Below are 14,144 nucleotides of genomic sequence, written 5' to 3'. Positions count from 1 at the left end.
TGGCCACAAAAAAAAAAGGGGGGGGGGGGGGGGGAGAAGTTAGTGTGCATTTCCCTCGAAAATAAACTCTAATTCATGCCAGTTAAACACTAGAACTAAAAATTTACAAAGAAGCATCAAAGGAGATGGAAGTGTTATTAGAGTTACCTTTTCCTCTCTGAACAGTCCAGAAGAAAAACAATGACTACAAATACAGCAGGCAAACTGACTGTTGGACTGATGGGCATAGGATATATATAGTGTTGTAAGGAATTCAGTCTCAAGTTGTGCTAAACGCTCTTTGTCCTCTGTATGGCACATTTTGGTCCATGATGGGGATTTTAAGTTGAGACGAACCCTGATTTCTTACAGAAACGTGTAAATATTGTTGCTCTTTAAAATGCCAGGTGTACTTCCTTCTACAAAGGTTAGGAGAGGTTTATAGGAAGTAGTCTGGGGTACGACGGGTAACATGAGGCTCTCCACGACGAGGTGCTGGGTCAAACTGGAGGCTGCAGGAAAGAAAAAGGGATCATTTTCCCTCCTCCACAAGGTATTTCCCAATGCCACGATAAATACCAGACTTGCTCTCCTGCTGCTGTTGCTTTACTCATCCCAGCTGCTTCCACATAAAACGTTCCAGGTCCCAAAACAAGCACCCATGGGAGTTTAAACTCATCAGCTGGTCGAAATGCTGCTTACGGAGTGAACAGCCCCCAGCAGTCAGCACTTCAGCAGCCCATCGCTACTTTCACGTGAGCTCAGCTGAATGCAAAATTCAGCCTCTCTCACCCATCTTTACAAAGCGTAGTACTACCAAAAATAAAAACCAATCCATAAAATCAATCCCTCTTGACTCTCTCCATCAAGCTTGGGCAATAGAGGGATTAAGAAAATGCAAAAGCTCCAACTCTCCAGAGAGCCAAGAAGAGGAGATAATGCAGTACCCAGGAGAAGCTTTTAAGAGCTTAACTCACTACTTATTTTTAGATATTCTTGCAGGTAGAGCACACAATGTTAACTCCAGAGTGGTTTGAGCTGGCTTTTCACAAAGGAGCCCCTTTGGAAAGGATCAGACATTCCTCATAATGCAGAACGGTTAGGAAGAGAGAACAGCCCGAGCCAGGTTACTTACAAGGAATATTTTAAAGTGTCATCTAGTTCCATGATAGCAGCCTGGTTCCCACAACGATAACAGTAATTGGGCGCACTGAAAATGGTAACCACATTTCGGTCGTGGCACCAATTATAACCCTGCCAGAAAAAGAGAAAAAAAAAGGTCTTTGTTAAACCTCAAACCTCAGCCCTTCTGAAGTTCCTCTGAAGGCCTGAAATGATCCAAGGCATTTGTGAAACTGTAGTCTTCTCCTAAGTATTCCCAACTGACATAGTTTCGTTTTAAAAGAAGTACTCTACCACAAGAAGAAGTGGTGGTTACCTAGCAAAACCAGCTTCAACCACTCTACAGAGAGATCGGCCATTCGCCACTCGTGTGTTTATTCATTTTTTATATAAATTATGGATTGTACCACAAAGAAACCTCAAGACTTTTTGGTATGCCTTCAGCTTTTATCCACCACAAACAAGAATTTGCCTGCTGGATGCAAGCGACTTCTGACACACAGTACTACTTAAGGGATCTACTTGAACTAGATTTTAAAAATACATCTGCTCCATTGACCCACCTGGCATTTTTCCAGCAAGACGTACAAGAATAGCCTATCAACAACCAAAATTGTGGCTTAATCCCTGCCACATCTGACTGCTGAGTATTACAGGACAGCCTGCTTAACGCAGCAGCAGTTTAAGTAGAGCAAGCAGCATGTAAGGAGATTATTACTTCCACAAATGGGGTGTGACAGGGTCCCTTTGACAATGTACAGGGAGAGGAGAAGGGGGAAAAAAGGGCAGAACATCCCTTTATTTACATCGCAGGCCAAAGCACATCACTTCATGTCTCTTGTTGTTTTCACATGACTGAAGTCCCTCTTTGATATTTACCTGCATAACATTTAGCTGTCAGCCTATGCAAACCCATCAGGAGAAAGTCTCGCAGAGGAGACAAGAATTGGCATCTATGTTTTGTTAGCCCCCTCTAGCAGAGTGCTTGCCCTACCTCCATGACAAGTTGGTGAGCACGGGAGACCAGTGTGAGACCATTGGCATGGTTAAATGTTTCAGAAATATCTTGCCCAAACGTGTAGCCAGCACCACGCGGAGATATACCCCAGCCGCCACGATCATCTGGATCCGACCATAACAGATCACACATAGGACCCTTGAAAAAGATTAAGCATTCTTCATTAGATCACTAGCAAGTTCGTTATAAAAAGCCACTTTTAAAGTGTATTTTATTTACAGTAAAAAGACTGGCAGCATGTCCTTCTCTGCACAAGGCACGTGAGTTTATTCAACACACAAAATATTGGCTAGTTACTTACTGTATCAGTCAGCATCCTTCCCAAAGAAATGAATACGTACACAGCTGACTGAGAAAGGAGTCCATGTAACCAAAAAACTGTTCCCACCTCCTCTTCCACGCACACTGTTTACCATTGCACTTCCACTAGTCAGAGACACAAAGACACGGAGAGCAGATCCACATTCTTACTCCTGACTCTCACAGTATAATAAAAAAGGCCACATGAGAAGGTATGCATGTCCAAGGATACACTGCGGGTTCACTGGTGCCAGCCAAGTTGCAGTAAATGAAAGAAAGGTAAATGACCCGCAGGAGGCTATGAACTAACTGGTCCAGAGATTGATGTAAGCCTTTGGCAGCCCTTCTGGCAGTGTATTAATCATTTCATTTCTTGTCCTAAACAGTCTACTGTTGACATATTCAAAAACATCCCCGTGTACGTCTTCTAACAGTCACAAATGAAGCTGAGTGACTTTTCTTGCTGAGGTACTAAGGGACAGTAAAGACACTCTAGTATTTATCCAAGCCTGCTTCTGTTTCCTACCCACCGATCAGAGCTCTGCGACAGGGATCACACCGACTACCCGTGGAGGTCCTCAGGATGGCCAGATTTCAGCACACAGATACGCAGCACAGGACTGGGAAAACCCCAGAGTAACAATATAATCATTACACCTAACTACAGGTACATGTCCCACCAGGTAGTCCCCCCCCCCCCCAACTCCGGGAGTAATTGACACAGCTTATTTCAGGTTTTTTGGAAGGCTTGGGCAGACCTTAATGCATTGCTCTTGCTGTTATACCAAAGACACTGCAGGACAAGCAGTTAATTTTAATCAGGGAACATTTAAGTCATTTGTAAGCCCCAACCACTCCAACACGGAAGAGCCATTTGCTACCCTGGGAGCTCAGACGGTGGTTTCTTCAGTCCTGATCTCGTGCCCCCAGAAAGTGATGAACAAGGTGAAACACCACAGAAGAAAGGACTGGCTGGAGAGGAAGGATGGTGACACAACATGACTTCACATGGTGCTTGTCTGTTCACAAGCAGGTCTGTGATGAGGCTGAAGGTAGTAAACACTGTCCCCTGCCAAATACTATTCTTTGAGTCAGTGTGACAGTCAAGAAATCCCATGATTCTGTGAAAGACAGCTGTGAAAACCCCATAACTCTCCTTTTGTAGATTGCTGTAATCAAAGCATGTTGACTTGTGTGTGTTTTGCTTAAATGTATGTTCATCTGCTATAGCTCTTAAAAGGTAATAATCCACTGTGTAACCATGTGTCCTGGTTTAGGCTGGGATAGAGTTAATTGTCCTTCTAGTAGCTGGTATAGTGTTATATTTTGGGTTCAGTATGAGAAGAATGTTGATAACACACTGATGTTTTCAGTTGTTGCCAAGTAATGTTTAGACTAAGTCAAGGATTTTTCAGCTTCTCAGGCTCAGCCAGCAAGAAGGCTGGAGGAGCACAAGAAGTTGGGAGGGGACACAGCCAGGACAGCTGACCCAAACTGGCCAAAGGGATATTCCATACTATGTGATGTCATGCCCAGTACATAAACTGGGGGGAGTTGACTGGGGCAGATCGCTGCTTGGGAACTAACTGGGCATCGGTCAGTGAGTGGTCAACAATTGCATTTTGTATCACTTGTTTTGTATATTCCAATCCTTTTATTTTATTATCATCATTATTATTATTTTCTTGCTTTCTGTCCTATTAAACTGTCTTTATCCCAAGCCATGAGTTTTACTTTTTTTCCCCCAATTCTCTCCCCCATCCCTCTGGGTGGGGGGGAAGTGAGTGAGTGGGTGCATGGTGCTTAGCTGCTGGCTGGGGTTAAACCATGATACCATGTGCTTCACTGTTTAAATGGATTTCAGTGTGAGGCTGCATTTGCATTTTCCATCAACAGATATCTAAGTTTATGATGCATTTCCTTTCCTGTTACCTCATGTGGAACTTCCTGCAGGCGGTCGAGAGCCCTGATATGATCCAGTGTATCTATGGATGGAGAGAGGCCACCGTGGAGACAGAATATCTGTTCCGGGAAAAAAAGAGCAACGCGTTCAGCGCATATTGTTATGGGAAGACTGATCTCAAAAATAGCTGCTTTTAACTCTGTTATCATTCTTTTACAATTACAGCCGTCTCACCCTTGCAGCAGAGAAACCAAATTTCATTCCTGCAGAAGGAAACAAACTAAAAGGCTGCACCTTGCATACAGAGATCTACGCAACAGCAAAGGTACCCTGCCTTCCGTTTTAAGAATATCTTGCCTCACAGCCACAGCTCAACTTGCATCTGATGTATCACGAGGGGATCCCCACTTGTTGAGCAGTCATTTAAAATTTGCCCTACATGCAATACCCTACCATTCCTTCAGCAGCACAATCAAAAGCCTTCCCACACCATCTACTTGTATTAACGCCTCACTAAATTCTTCCCCAAACTCACAATAAATACATGGGCTTTAAAAAATTTTGGATCACAAGTTAAGGGAGCTTGTTTGAGACTGTTCATGTAGAAGTCAGATAATACAGTCTGCATAACTCTATGAAATGGAACATTTTCCTTATTCAAGGCTTACCTGGCCGTCTACTAGAGCTGTAAGCGGAAGATAATCAAACAGATCTGTGAAATACTTCCAGACATTGGCGTTGCCATACTTTCGCAGACATTCATCATAAAAGCCATAGACTTGTGTAATTTGTCTGCTTTCGTGATTGCCCCTCAGTATTGTAATACGTTCTGGGTAACGCACCTATTGACAAAGAAAACTCGTCTTTAACACCATCAATATGGAAAGAAATAGTAACAGAGTATTTCAAATAGCAGTCAAGCACTCAGCTTTGTTATAGGATAGCATGAGTCCATTAATGCATTTCAATTTATGTCCGTCTAGCTCAAGCGAACAGCAGCATCAATGGGAGGAGCAATTCTTTCAAAACTCCCCGAAAGCACAGTTTTGCCCAAGGCTGCTGTAGAAAACCATACCTTCAACGCTACTAGAAGAGTCACAGTTTCCACCGAGTAATAGCCTCTGTCCACGTAGTCTCCCATGAACAGGTAATTTGTGTCTGGAGATTTCCCACCAATTCTAAAGAGTTCCATAAGGTCATGGAATTGACCGTGGACATCCCCACAGACGGTGACGGGGCAACGTACCTCTTGAACATTCGATTCTTTCGTAAGAATTTCTTTAGCCTAGCAAGAAAAAAACATTTAGGACAAAAAGATAGGAAGCTCCTTCATAAGCAGGTGCAGATGTTATTCCACTGCATTTGCACTGGAAACCTGATTTCACTCCAGCAGCTGAAGGTAACTACTGGAAACACAGTTTGTTGGGTAAGCAAAGACAAAGTGCATTTTACAAATCCCTGTGCACAAAGACAAGTGGGTTTGCTACTGTGAGGCCAGGCCGTGAAGATCTTATTGTATCACAAGCACTGACAAATAAATTCAAAGTAACTAAACAAGTTAATTCCCAGCCTCCCCTGAAATGAAGCACAAGACAAAACACTATTCCAGCAAGCTTCATTAGCATCATGGGCAGACGTTATCTTATTAAGCACAATTGATTTTCTTTTTTTTAACATACAGATTTTGACGGACTTCTCCATCTGTACACTCTACAGAGCTCATGCCTGTTCACCTCAGCTACGTGAACTACGGCAGCACTCACCACTCTAATCTGACTGCCAAAGTCAAGTGGTATTCAGTTTCACAATACCTAGAAACTTTTATCTCAAGAAACACAGCTGTCCCCTCAGTACTGCAGGCCATCCCATGTCCTGTCAGCAAGAGTTCAGTGTGGAACTCGTACGAACAGAGATTAGTCAATACTCTTGCTGTCTGCTGTAAGGGTAGAAATACCAGAGGAGATAGTGCACGCTGCTCAGGCAACTACTACGGTTTTTTGAACAACCTGATTTGCAAAAGCACACATAAAGCTAGATATTATTCGGTACTTACACTAGTAGGAAAACTACAACCTCCTAGACTTCCATCAGAAGTCATCTGACTTGCAATGAGGCACTTACTCCCTCCTGCCACATTTTAGTCTGACTACCACCTCAGTTGCTCAACGGATTGCTCTCAATCCCACACAGCCATGTGGAACCATTCGCGTTCCACCTTCGCTGGCAACACAGCAGCAGGCTGGAATAACTCTTCCGCCAGCACTGACAGCTACTCCTCACCGCCTTCCTCCTCTGGGATCCCTCAGGGTTCCCCCTGTTGCTGCACAGCCACAAACCTCAAGTGCTCTCCCAAGATCAGATTTCTCAGCAGCGGGTCCATGCCATTGGAAACGGCACTATGAACAGCATGTTCGTTCCACATCGACAAAGCCAGCTCATTGTGTGATCGCTGAGCAGAGATGATGCTAAGAAAGGCTGCACACGACAAAGCTGCTCAACTGGCAGAAACGCTGGGCAACCACTACGGCACAACATGAGCTGAGCTGTGTTACTCTGCCAAACAGTAACCAATGCGAGCACCAGTACTGGGGGTTGACGGGGCTGCCCCAGCTCTCCGGAGGTACTGCGCTTTCAGATTGCATTGTGGTTGAGTACGAGACGACTGGAGCCATATGTCAGGAAAGGGAGCCTTCTCTGCACATTCCCAGAACACAAGGGAACTAACAAATCCGTTTCCCTTGCAGAGGGGCAGGTTTCTTCTTCTTGCTTAAGCTACCGAGGAAAACAAGTATTCGTAAGCTTCACTTTACTAACCTGGCACAGAACATCACTGCATATGCAACAGGTGCTTCTCTCACCCAGGGCACTTTTTGCCTGCCAGATTTCCAATCCTCTTCCAAACACAACAGTTTAACAACTTCTAAAGGCAGGTCACATACAACTGGGAAAGCAAAGTCAGAGGCAATTTAAACATACGGAGCCACAAGCAGCTTCCCTGGCTGTACCCAGCTGGCAACAAAACGACCACAGATGGAGGGATGGCATCCCCGGATTTAGTCATCTCTTCCTCTACACCCAGCAGCTCCTCTGCTCATTACAGCCATGTAATGTAGCCTGTCTGCATCACCTTATTATCGTTATCAAGTAGCATGTTTGTTTTGCTGCCTCCAGCTCATCAACTGATGCAGATCAGCGCTCCAGGCACAGCTGAGGCGCAGAGAACACCCACAGATAGGCTCAGTCCAATCTGAACAAAAGGGATGGAAGATCACCAGTGCTGAACAGTCACCAGCAGGCGATGATCGGGCTATTCATCGCCAAGTCCTTTAGCTCAGGATGACGTAGCTCCCACCTGCTGCTACCAGGAAGAAGCTGCTTACCGAGGACACCCTTAGTGGGCTCCCCAAGGATGCCTGTGTTCACATTCAAACGTTAATTGTCCTGCCTCTTTTAAGGAAAGCTCATATTCAGAAAGAATAACTAAAATCCAAGCAGCCAAGGGCTTGGACAACATCCAGGGTGCCCCTTCCACTGTATGTAACACAAGGGATGTGACCTTGATCCTCAAAGACACATCCTGCACATGGACCTGATGACATGGGGTCTATCTTGCAGCTCTAAACTGACTGGAAGCTGCTGAACACGTTGCGTCTTTGAGTGCAATAGTAACACTCAAATTCTGTTCAACTATCTTTAAAAGCACCCATAGCACCTTTTGAGAGCTTCGACCCTCTGGGAGAGACAAACACAAAACAGTCACAAAACAGCTGCTCAACGTCTTCTGACTGTTGCACAACGCAACAGACAGGGTTTCGTTATAAGCTGGAGCTAACAACCACAAAAGGTGTGAGGTATTTTCTGCCTTTTTGTATCACGCACACTGCTGCCTTCCCAGATGCGTAAAAAGAAATCCACTTACTTCAAGAGACCGGGGAAAAGATGCGGGACACTGCACAGATATCATGCATACTTACCAGTGTCTCAACCACATCGCCAGTCTCCACCTCTCTGATCTGCCCATCATGAAAACCCGTGCAGCCATCCTGAGAACACGTACAGGTAAAGCAGCACAGGCAACAGAGAAGAGGTCCTTTTGTGCAATAATAGGGCAAACATACTCACGTTAAATGCATCCTAGGAAGGTGGGCTAGCCGAGTCCTGAAATGTTGGTACTAGGAGAATCAAGAAGTTTCCCCTCAGGAGAGAGGAGGAGCTAGCAGCTGAAGAGCAGCAGCTTCTTAAGCTGCCTACCAGCTGTTACTGTGTAGCCTATTTAACTTACTATGTAGACAAACATACAGGCACATTAATGGATTAAGTCTGTCGTTTTAACACCGCAGAGCTGGTTCAAATCAGGCTTGGGAGCTGAGCTCAGCTGGCCACAGAAGTTTGCCCTCACATGACTTTCTAATGCAGAACGAGACCTTTAAAATCTTAAGCATCATTAAAAACACCCTAGAAAAGCTGTAACTAACCAATGCACTCTGCTCACGTATTTCACTGTGCAAAGCTAATGTGGAAGTCAAATGACTTAAAATAACAAAAGCACCATTACAAAACAAGGATAAAAAACTCTGATGCAAGTAAGCTGCCCTGCTTTATCATCATATGCTTAGTTAAGAAGGCTGTTAAATAACTATGACTTGAAGTCATATTTTAGCTACCTTTGTTTTAGAAAACGGTAACTAATGTTATCAGCTACCTAAGCACGTGTCCCAATTGTTTTCGATGAAAACCATATCCACGTCAGAATAAAAAGAAGCAGCTTTTAGGTATTTTTATTAAATAAACCTCCATTAAGCACAATAGTTACCATGCCTGTGCTCAAAATTACTTGGAAGAGAAGACTATTTGTTGGCTGTGAGGTTGCCCGTCATCTCAGCTCCCCTCTCTTTCTCAGTTTTAGGTTCTGTGGTCACCTTTGTAGACTGGAACACAAGATTGTCTGCTGTCCAGTCCTCGACCTGCGTGGAGAGAGGCGGGAGAATGCACGTCCCAATAATTTACTGTGCTGTCCTTGCAAAAGGAAACCGAGCGGTCTCAGGGCTTGAACACAACCCATTAACGCGCTGCTCCGAAACCTGAGATGCTACACCAGCTTTGAGACTACCATCAGGATCACCAGGAGACTAATCCCTCTGTGAGAGACTTAACAATCAAATCCACATCAACTATTATGCTATTTAGATTTGTCTATGATAATTGTGTAGGCTGATTCCATGGCTGAGGGGATTATGATCCAACCAGGAGGCAGATTTTCAGCATTGTGCTTTCTCTAGGGAAAAACAAAGACCCCCAAGCACCTCCTTTACACACAAGATCCTTTGAGAGCACAGAAACTCAACTCCTTCTGGAACGTTCATTGACAGCACCACAAGCTCAGTTTGACCCATAAAGGCTCTTACTTCAGGAATCAGAGAAGCCAGCCACGGAGCTTCTGATAAAAATTCAACTGAACCGTAATTCCATCAGCTGCGACAGACCAAGCTACTACGTCGACAAGTGTACTGAGGGTATTAAATCTCAAGGAGCTTGGCCAGAACAAGGACCAGCTAGATTCTCCCCAAATGAGAAGGAAGCTGGAGAGATGGAGGTGTCCTGCCCTTCAGCAACAAGGCAGAAGAGGACACCCTGGAGCCTCAAGCATGACAAGGACCGTCAAGGTGCACAGGTGCTCCTAGACGCACCTGCGCCAGCGTGCCCCAGGATGAGCATCACCACTGAAGAGATGAAATATTCCTGGCCACAACTCAACATGACACTCGGAATTTCATGGTTTGAACAGCATCCAGGATGCTACTTGGCTCCATCACTCATACTAATTTCACCAACTAGTGCAGAAGAGCTGCTAACTCATTCTCCTAAAATTATTCTTAGGTGAAATGATCTCGGAGGGCAGAAGCATCCTAAGTACGTGCCAGTAACAGCAATACTCCCTACAGCATCAACTGGCTCCTGCTGCTTGGTTTGAAGAATCAGTTTACAATTACCATTCAATAACCGTACAAGAAATGCAAGTCTTCATTAGCGATTAGAATCCTTCTCCTCCCACCACTTCACAGCACAAAGCCCTCAAGCTGCTCACAGCAACGAGACTGTAACCCTTCTTACACATACAAAGAACACAGAAAAAAGAAGCTACAAAGAGAGAGACAGTTATGGATGGTTGCTTGCCTGTGTTTAATTTAAGAGACAGCCTTTTACTTGCCTTCTTTCATATCCCATTGTATTACCTTGGTAAAAAACCCTTTTCCCTGGGGTAAGCAGGATGGCTCTCAACTCCCTCACCTGCACCAGAATTAATTTGCTGACCTGACTTGAACTTTAAAATGTTAAGTATTCAGAGATTTCCAAGTCCAAACTTGGGAGTGCTTGCCATTAAATGAATCCAACTTCTTGGCCTTTTAGCCTGACTTTAGCTGTCCAAAATACAGGTTACAACCTGGGCAAGTTCAAAGGCAGTTCGATACAGCCAGCACTACCCTGCTATCAGTATCCAGGTTAACAATTTCAAAGCTAGCACCAGCACAGAAAGCTGCCGTGGCACCTCTGATGAAGCTCAGACATAATCAAAGGCAGAACTCTATAGCTTTTCACTGCCTATTTAATAAGAGTGGAAAAAGGTTTTAACAACCTTCTACCGTAAAGAGAGTCTAAGACCATGATGTTAAGAGAAGTAGTATGAGATGCGAGATATCTGACACACATTTCACCAACATGCTGGAACATTTCTCGTGTCTACAAGCTCCAGCAGTGATCATAATTGTTTGTCCTTCTATTATCATTTAAATGTCAGCATGATTTTAGCTAGATTTCACATTAAAGACCAGCAGAACGGGAAACAAGTGTTTTCATGTTGTCTTGAGATGACATCTTGATTAACTGCATGAAGAATACAAGACTGATTAGCTGCCAAAATTATGTCGTAACTGGACAAGTGATGACAGAATGTGATTTTTACAGGTGCAAATTTCAAGAACTTTCAGAGTTTTGGCATAATTTGGCATATCCTCATCAACCCTAGCTATGCCCAATCTTTCCCTCATTACTGTCCATTATGCCAGCAATTAAAAACAAGAGTGACCCACAGAAGGCAAGTCTGGGATCTGTTTCTTGGGGGGGGTGTTTAATCCCTCATTTTGATTTAAACCTTTTTTTCTTTTTTTCACGACTGAACTCTTGCACAAATTTAAACCTGCGGCAAGAGGTCCTATTGTGCTTGGCCTCTTAGAAAATTGTCACACAAAAGGGAGTGCTAAGAAGTGAGACAAGGTTGGTAAGGGTTTCTCCAAATATTATCTGAAGGAAACAAACTAAACAAGCTTTCTGGCAGGGCTACTTCACACCAAAAGCAAGCCTGCACACCCAAAAGTTTTTGTAAGCTCCTTTCCACTACCAGCTGGGTAACACAACCACTCCCCAAAAACTTAAGAATAAGGCAGGTAAGAGCATCGCAGAGTATTTACTTCATACTCAAGTTCTTCCGATCAGCCTTTCATTCACCCTTGAAAACGAGGTGCTGTGATAGATGACATTCATCTCATGCCGTGCACCACAGGTTCAGGGTTCCCACCTATCATCTGGATGACAAACACCCTCTCCACCTCCAGCTGCAACGCGGTGCGCTGAGCTGCCACTCTCCCTGTTTGCTGTGCCAGCCCTGACGTACAGCCACAACCTGCTGGCATTGTCCTCCAGCTTTTCAAAACACAGCAGCCACAGCTCCTTAATTAACAACGCAGCCGGAGAAGAAGGGAAATGTTTTTCTGTAACAGCTTGCTGGTTAGAACAGCAGTTCCCAACCAGCAATGCTTGAAGCAGGGCACAGATCATGCTAATAAATTCTTTCAGGCTTATTAGCTGGGCCTCACACAGGAGACAGCACAGCCACAAGGAGCTCTTACTCACTCTTCAAGATCTATCTACTCTTCAAGCCACTGCTGTCACTCCCTGCTGCGGCACCAGCCCTTCTCACCACACTCCCTCTGAACTGATGGAGCTCTGGAGAAAGAGTCATAAAACAAACGGACCGCATGGGATAAAGAAAAGGGAAAGGGAGAAAGAAAACAGAGGCTGGGTGGGGGCTAGCTAGATTTCAGGACCACCAGTGAAAGCATTTGCCAGGAAGCCAGAGCCTGGAGTCCTGCATAGTCTCTGCCTGCGGCATTCAAACAAACAGCTCCTACCTTCCCGATGAGCACCCCTGGCACATTATGAGGCTGCAGCACAGACCCTCTCTACTGTTCAGACCTTATCACTGCAGTAGTCTACTGAGGATCCGATAGAAGGAAACAACTGTGTCTTCTGAAGTTGGCACTGAGATGTTTAGTCACTGGCCAAAATGTGTTGCCACGAACAGGCATCAGAAAATATTCTCCACTTCTGAGAGAACCGAGCGAGACACAGAGGTAATAACATGACAATGCCAAGTTCACCATCAGCAATATGACGCTAAAGGGAAGGCTGAACTAACTACTCTATCCTCTGCACCTGATAATTATCAGTCCGTCCAGGAAAGGAAGCCGAGAGCTTCTCTAGCCCACCTGATGCACAGCAATGGTCCCTGCTGGTCACTGAGATAAGGAGCAAATAGAATAATCTCTGTTACTACATTTGTTACCGCTTGAATTCTTTAATTGTGACATCTTGCCAAGTCCAAAGAAAATCCTAACTTAGACACAGATTGCAGTATTGAGGGAGTGTTCACACAGAGGGATTTAACTTCTCGGACAAAATCTGACAAAAGTCTAAAGATCAGTCTCCTGATTGAAAAGAAAAAAAAAAAAACCAAAAAGGCTCTTGACAGTCTACACTAAACAAGTCCAAACAGGAATTTCACTGTCAAAACCACTGTCCAAAATAGCAGGCGATGTCCTTTATCCAAGCATTTCTCCTATTTTAGTCTCCCTCAGCAGCTTGTAAGCCTCTGTTTAGGTCGGCACTACAGCTTATCTCTTATCCCCCTCTGCTTTCCTAGATTACACATCAGATGTCAGAAGGTCTCCTCATTGATTCAGGGTTGACTTTTTAGTACGTGGCTACTACACATGACGAGAAGGAAGAGATAAGCGCAAGGTGAGGCCCCCGGAAGACAGAATACACTTCTCCCTGCCCACATCACCCCTGAGCCTCCCCCGCGACCCAGGTGAACCCAAAGCCAAAAGGTAAAAACCATGCTATTGCGGACAGTTATGTGTGGGGAAAAAAAACCAACCCTACAACCGTGGCATTTTTAACGCCAGAAATATACTGTCGCTGTATCCAAGAGGACTCCCCACCTCAGAGATACTCCAGGCAGCATCACGCTCTCACAGCGAGCAAAGTGAGGAGAAGCAAACCTGCTTCCCCGTCACAGTACCCCACACAACGCCCACTGCCTTTTTCACTAGGTTTTGCCCTCAGCTCCCCCAGCAGCGGGGCTAAGGGACCGCAAGCCCCAACCCCGAGTCAAACCCCTCCGGCTTCCAGCGTTGCCGGCCGGGGGAATCCCTCACCGGGCCCTAGAAAGGAGAAGAAGCCGAGCCCACGCCAGCGCTGTCCCCGTCCCCTCCTCCGGCCTCCGCACTCACCTTCTCGCAGAGGCTGCGGACCTGGCTCTCGCTCAGCTGCCGGCACTCGTTCAGCTGCTCGATCCACTGGTCCAGCTCCTTGGCGAAACCTTTCTCCTCCATGATGGCGGCGGCGGCCTCCTCGCCCGCCGCGTGGGGCCGAGGCCGGGGGCCGAGGAAGGCCCCGCGACACCCGGGCCCACCTAAAAGTAGACGGCGCAACTAACCGGGACCGCTAGGCCTATACTCCGCGTAATGGCGGGCCGCCCCCCCC

The 14,144-nt window shown here is 45.5% G+C and overlaps 1 protein-coding gene across 2 annotated transcripts in view; it reads right to left on the bottom strand.

Annotated features, from left to right (window-relative positions):
* The window catches only part of PPP2CB (protein phosphatase 2, catalytic subunit, beta isozyme), a 14,432-nt gene extending 306 nt beyond the window's left edge, over positions 1–14,126 (bottom strand). The window contains exons 1-7 of one of the 2 annotated variants that reach the window (XR_774876.1): positions 13,892–14,126; positions 5,398–5,607; positions 4,991–5,164; positions 4,352–4,441; positions 2,096–2,257; positions 1,115–1,233; positions 148–491 (exon numbers count right to left, since the gene is read on the bottom strand). Coding sequence is in view for 1 of the 2 variants with exons in the window: in XM_010575528.1 (XP_010573830.1) it covers positions 419–491; positions 1,115–1,233; positions 2,096–2,257; positions 4,352–4,441; positions 4,991–5,164; positions 5,398–5,607; positions 13,892–13,993 (930 nt within the window). In the remaining variant the exon portion in view is untranslated. Of the gene's footprint in view, positions 1–10; positions 492–1,114; positions 1,234–2,095; positions 2,258–4,351; positions 4,442–4,990; positions 5,165–5,397; positions 5,608–13,891 lie in introns of those variants that run through there. The other variant, XM_010575528.1, reaches the window with a different exon arrangement.
* Positions 14,127–14,144: the final 18 nt, after the last annotated feature.

This window comes from Haliaeetus leucocephalus, unplaced genomic scaffold, assembly GCF_000737465.1.
Source record: "Haliaeetus leucocephalus isolate CR32 unplaced genomic scaffold, Haliaeetus_leucocephalus-4.0 Scaffold484, whole genome shotgun sequence".
NCBI classification, from domain to species: Eukaryota; Metazoa; Chordata; class Aves; order Accipitriformes; family Accipitridae; genus Haliaeetus; species Haliaeetus leucocephalus.
This window is presented reverse-complemented; position numbering and strand designations above follow the sequence as displayed.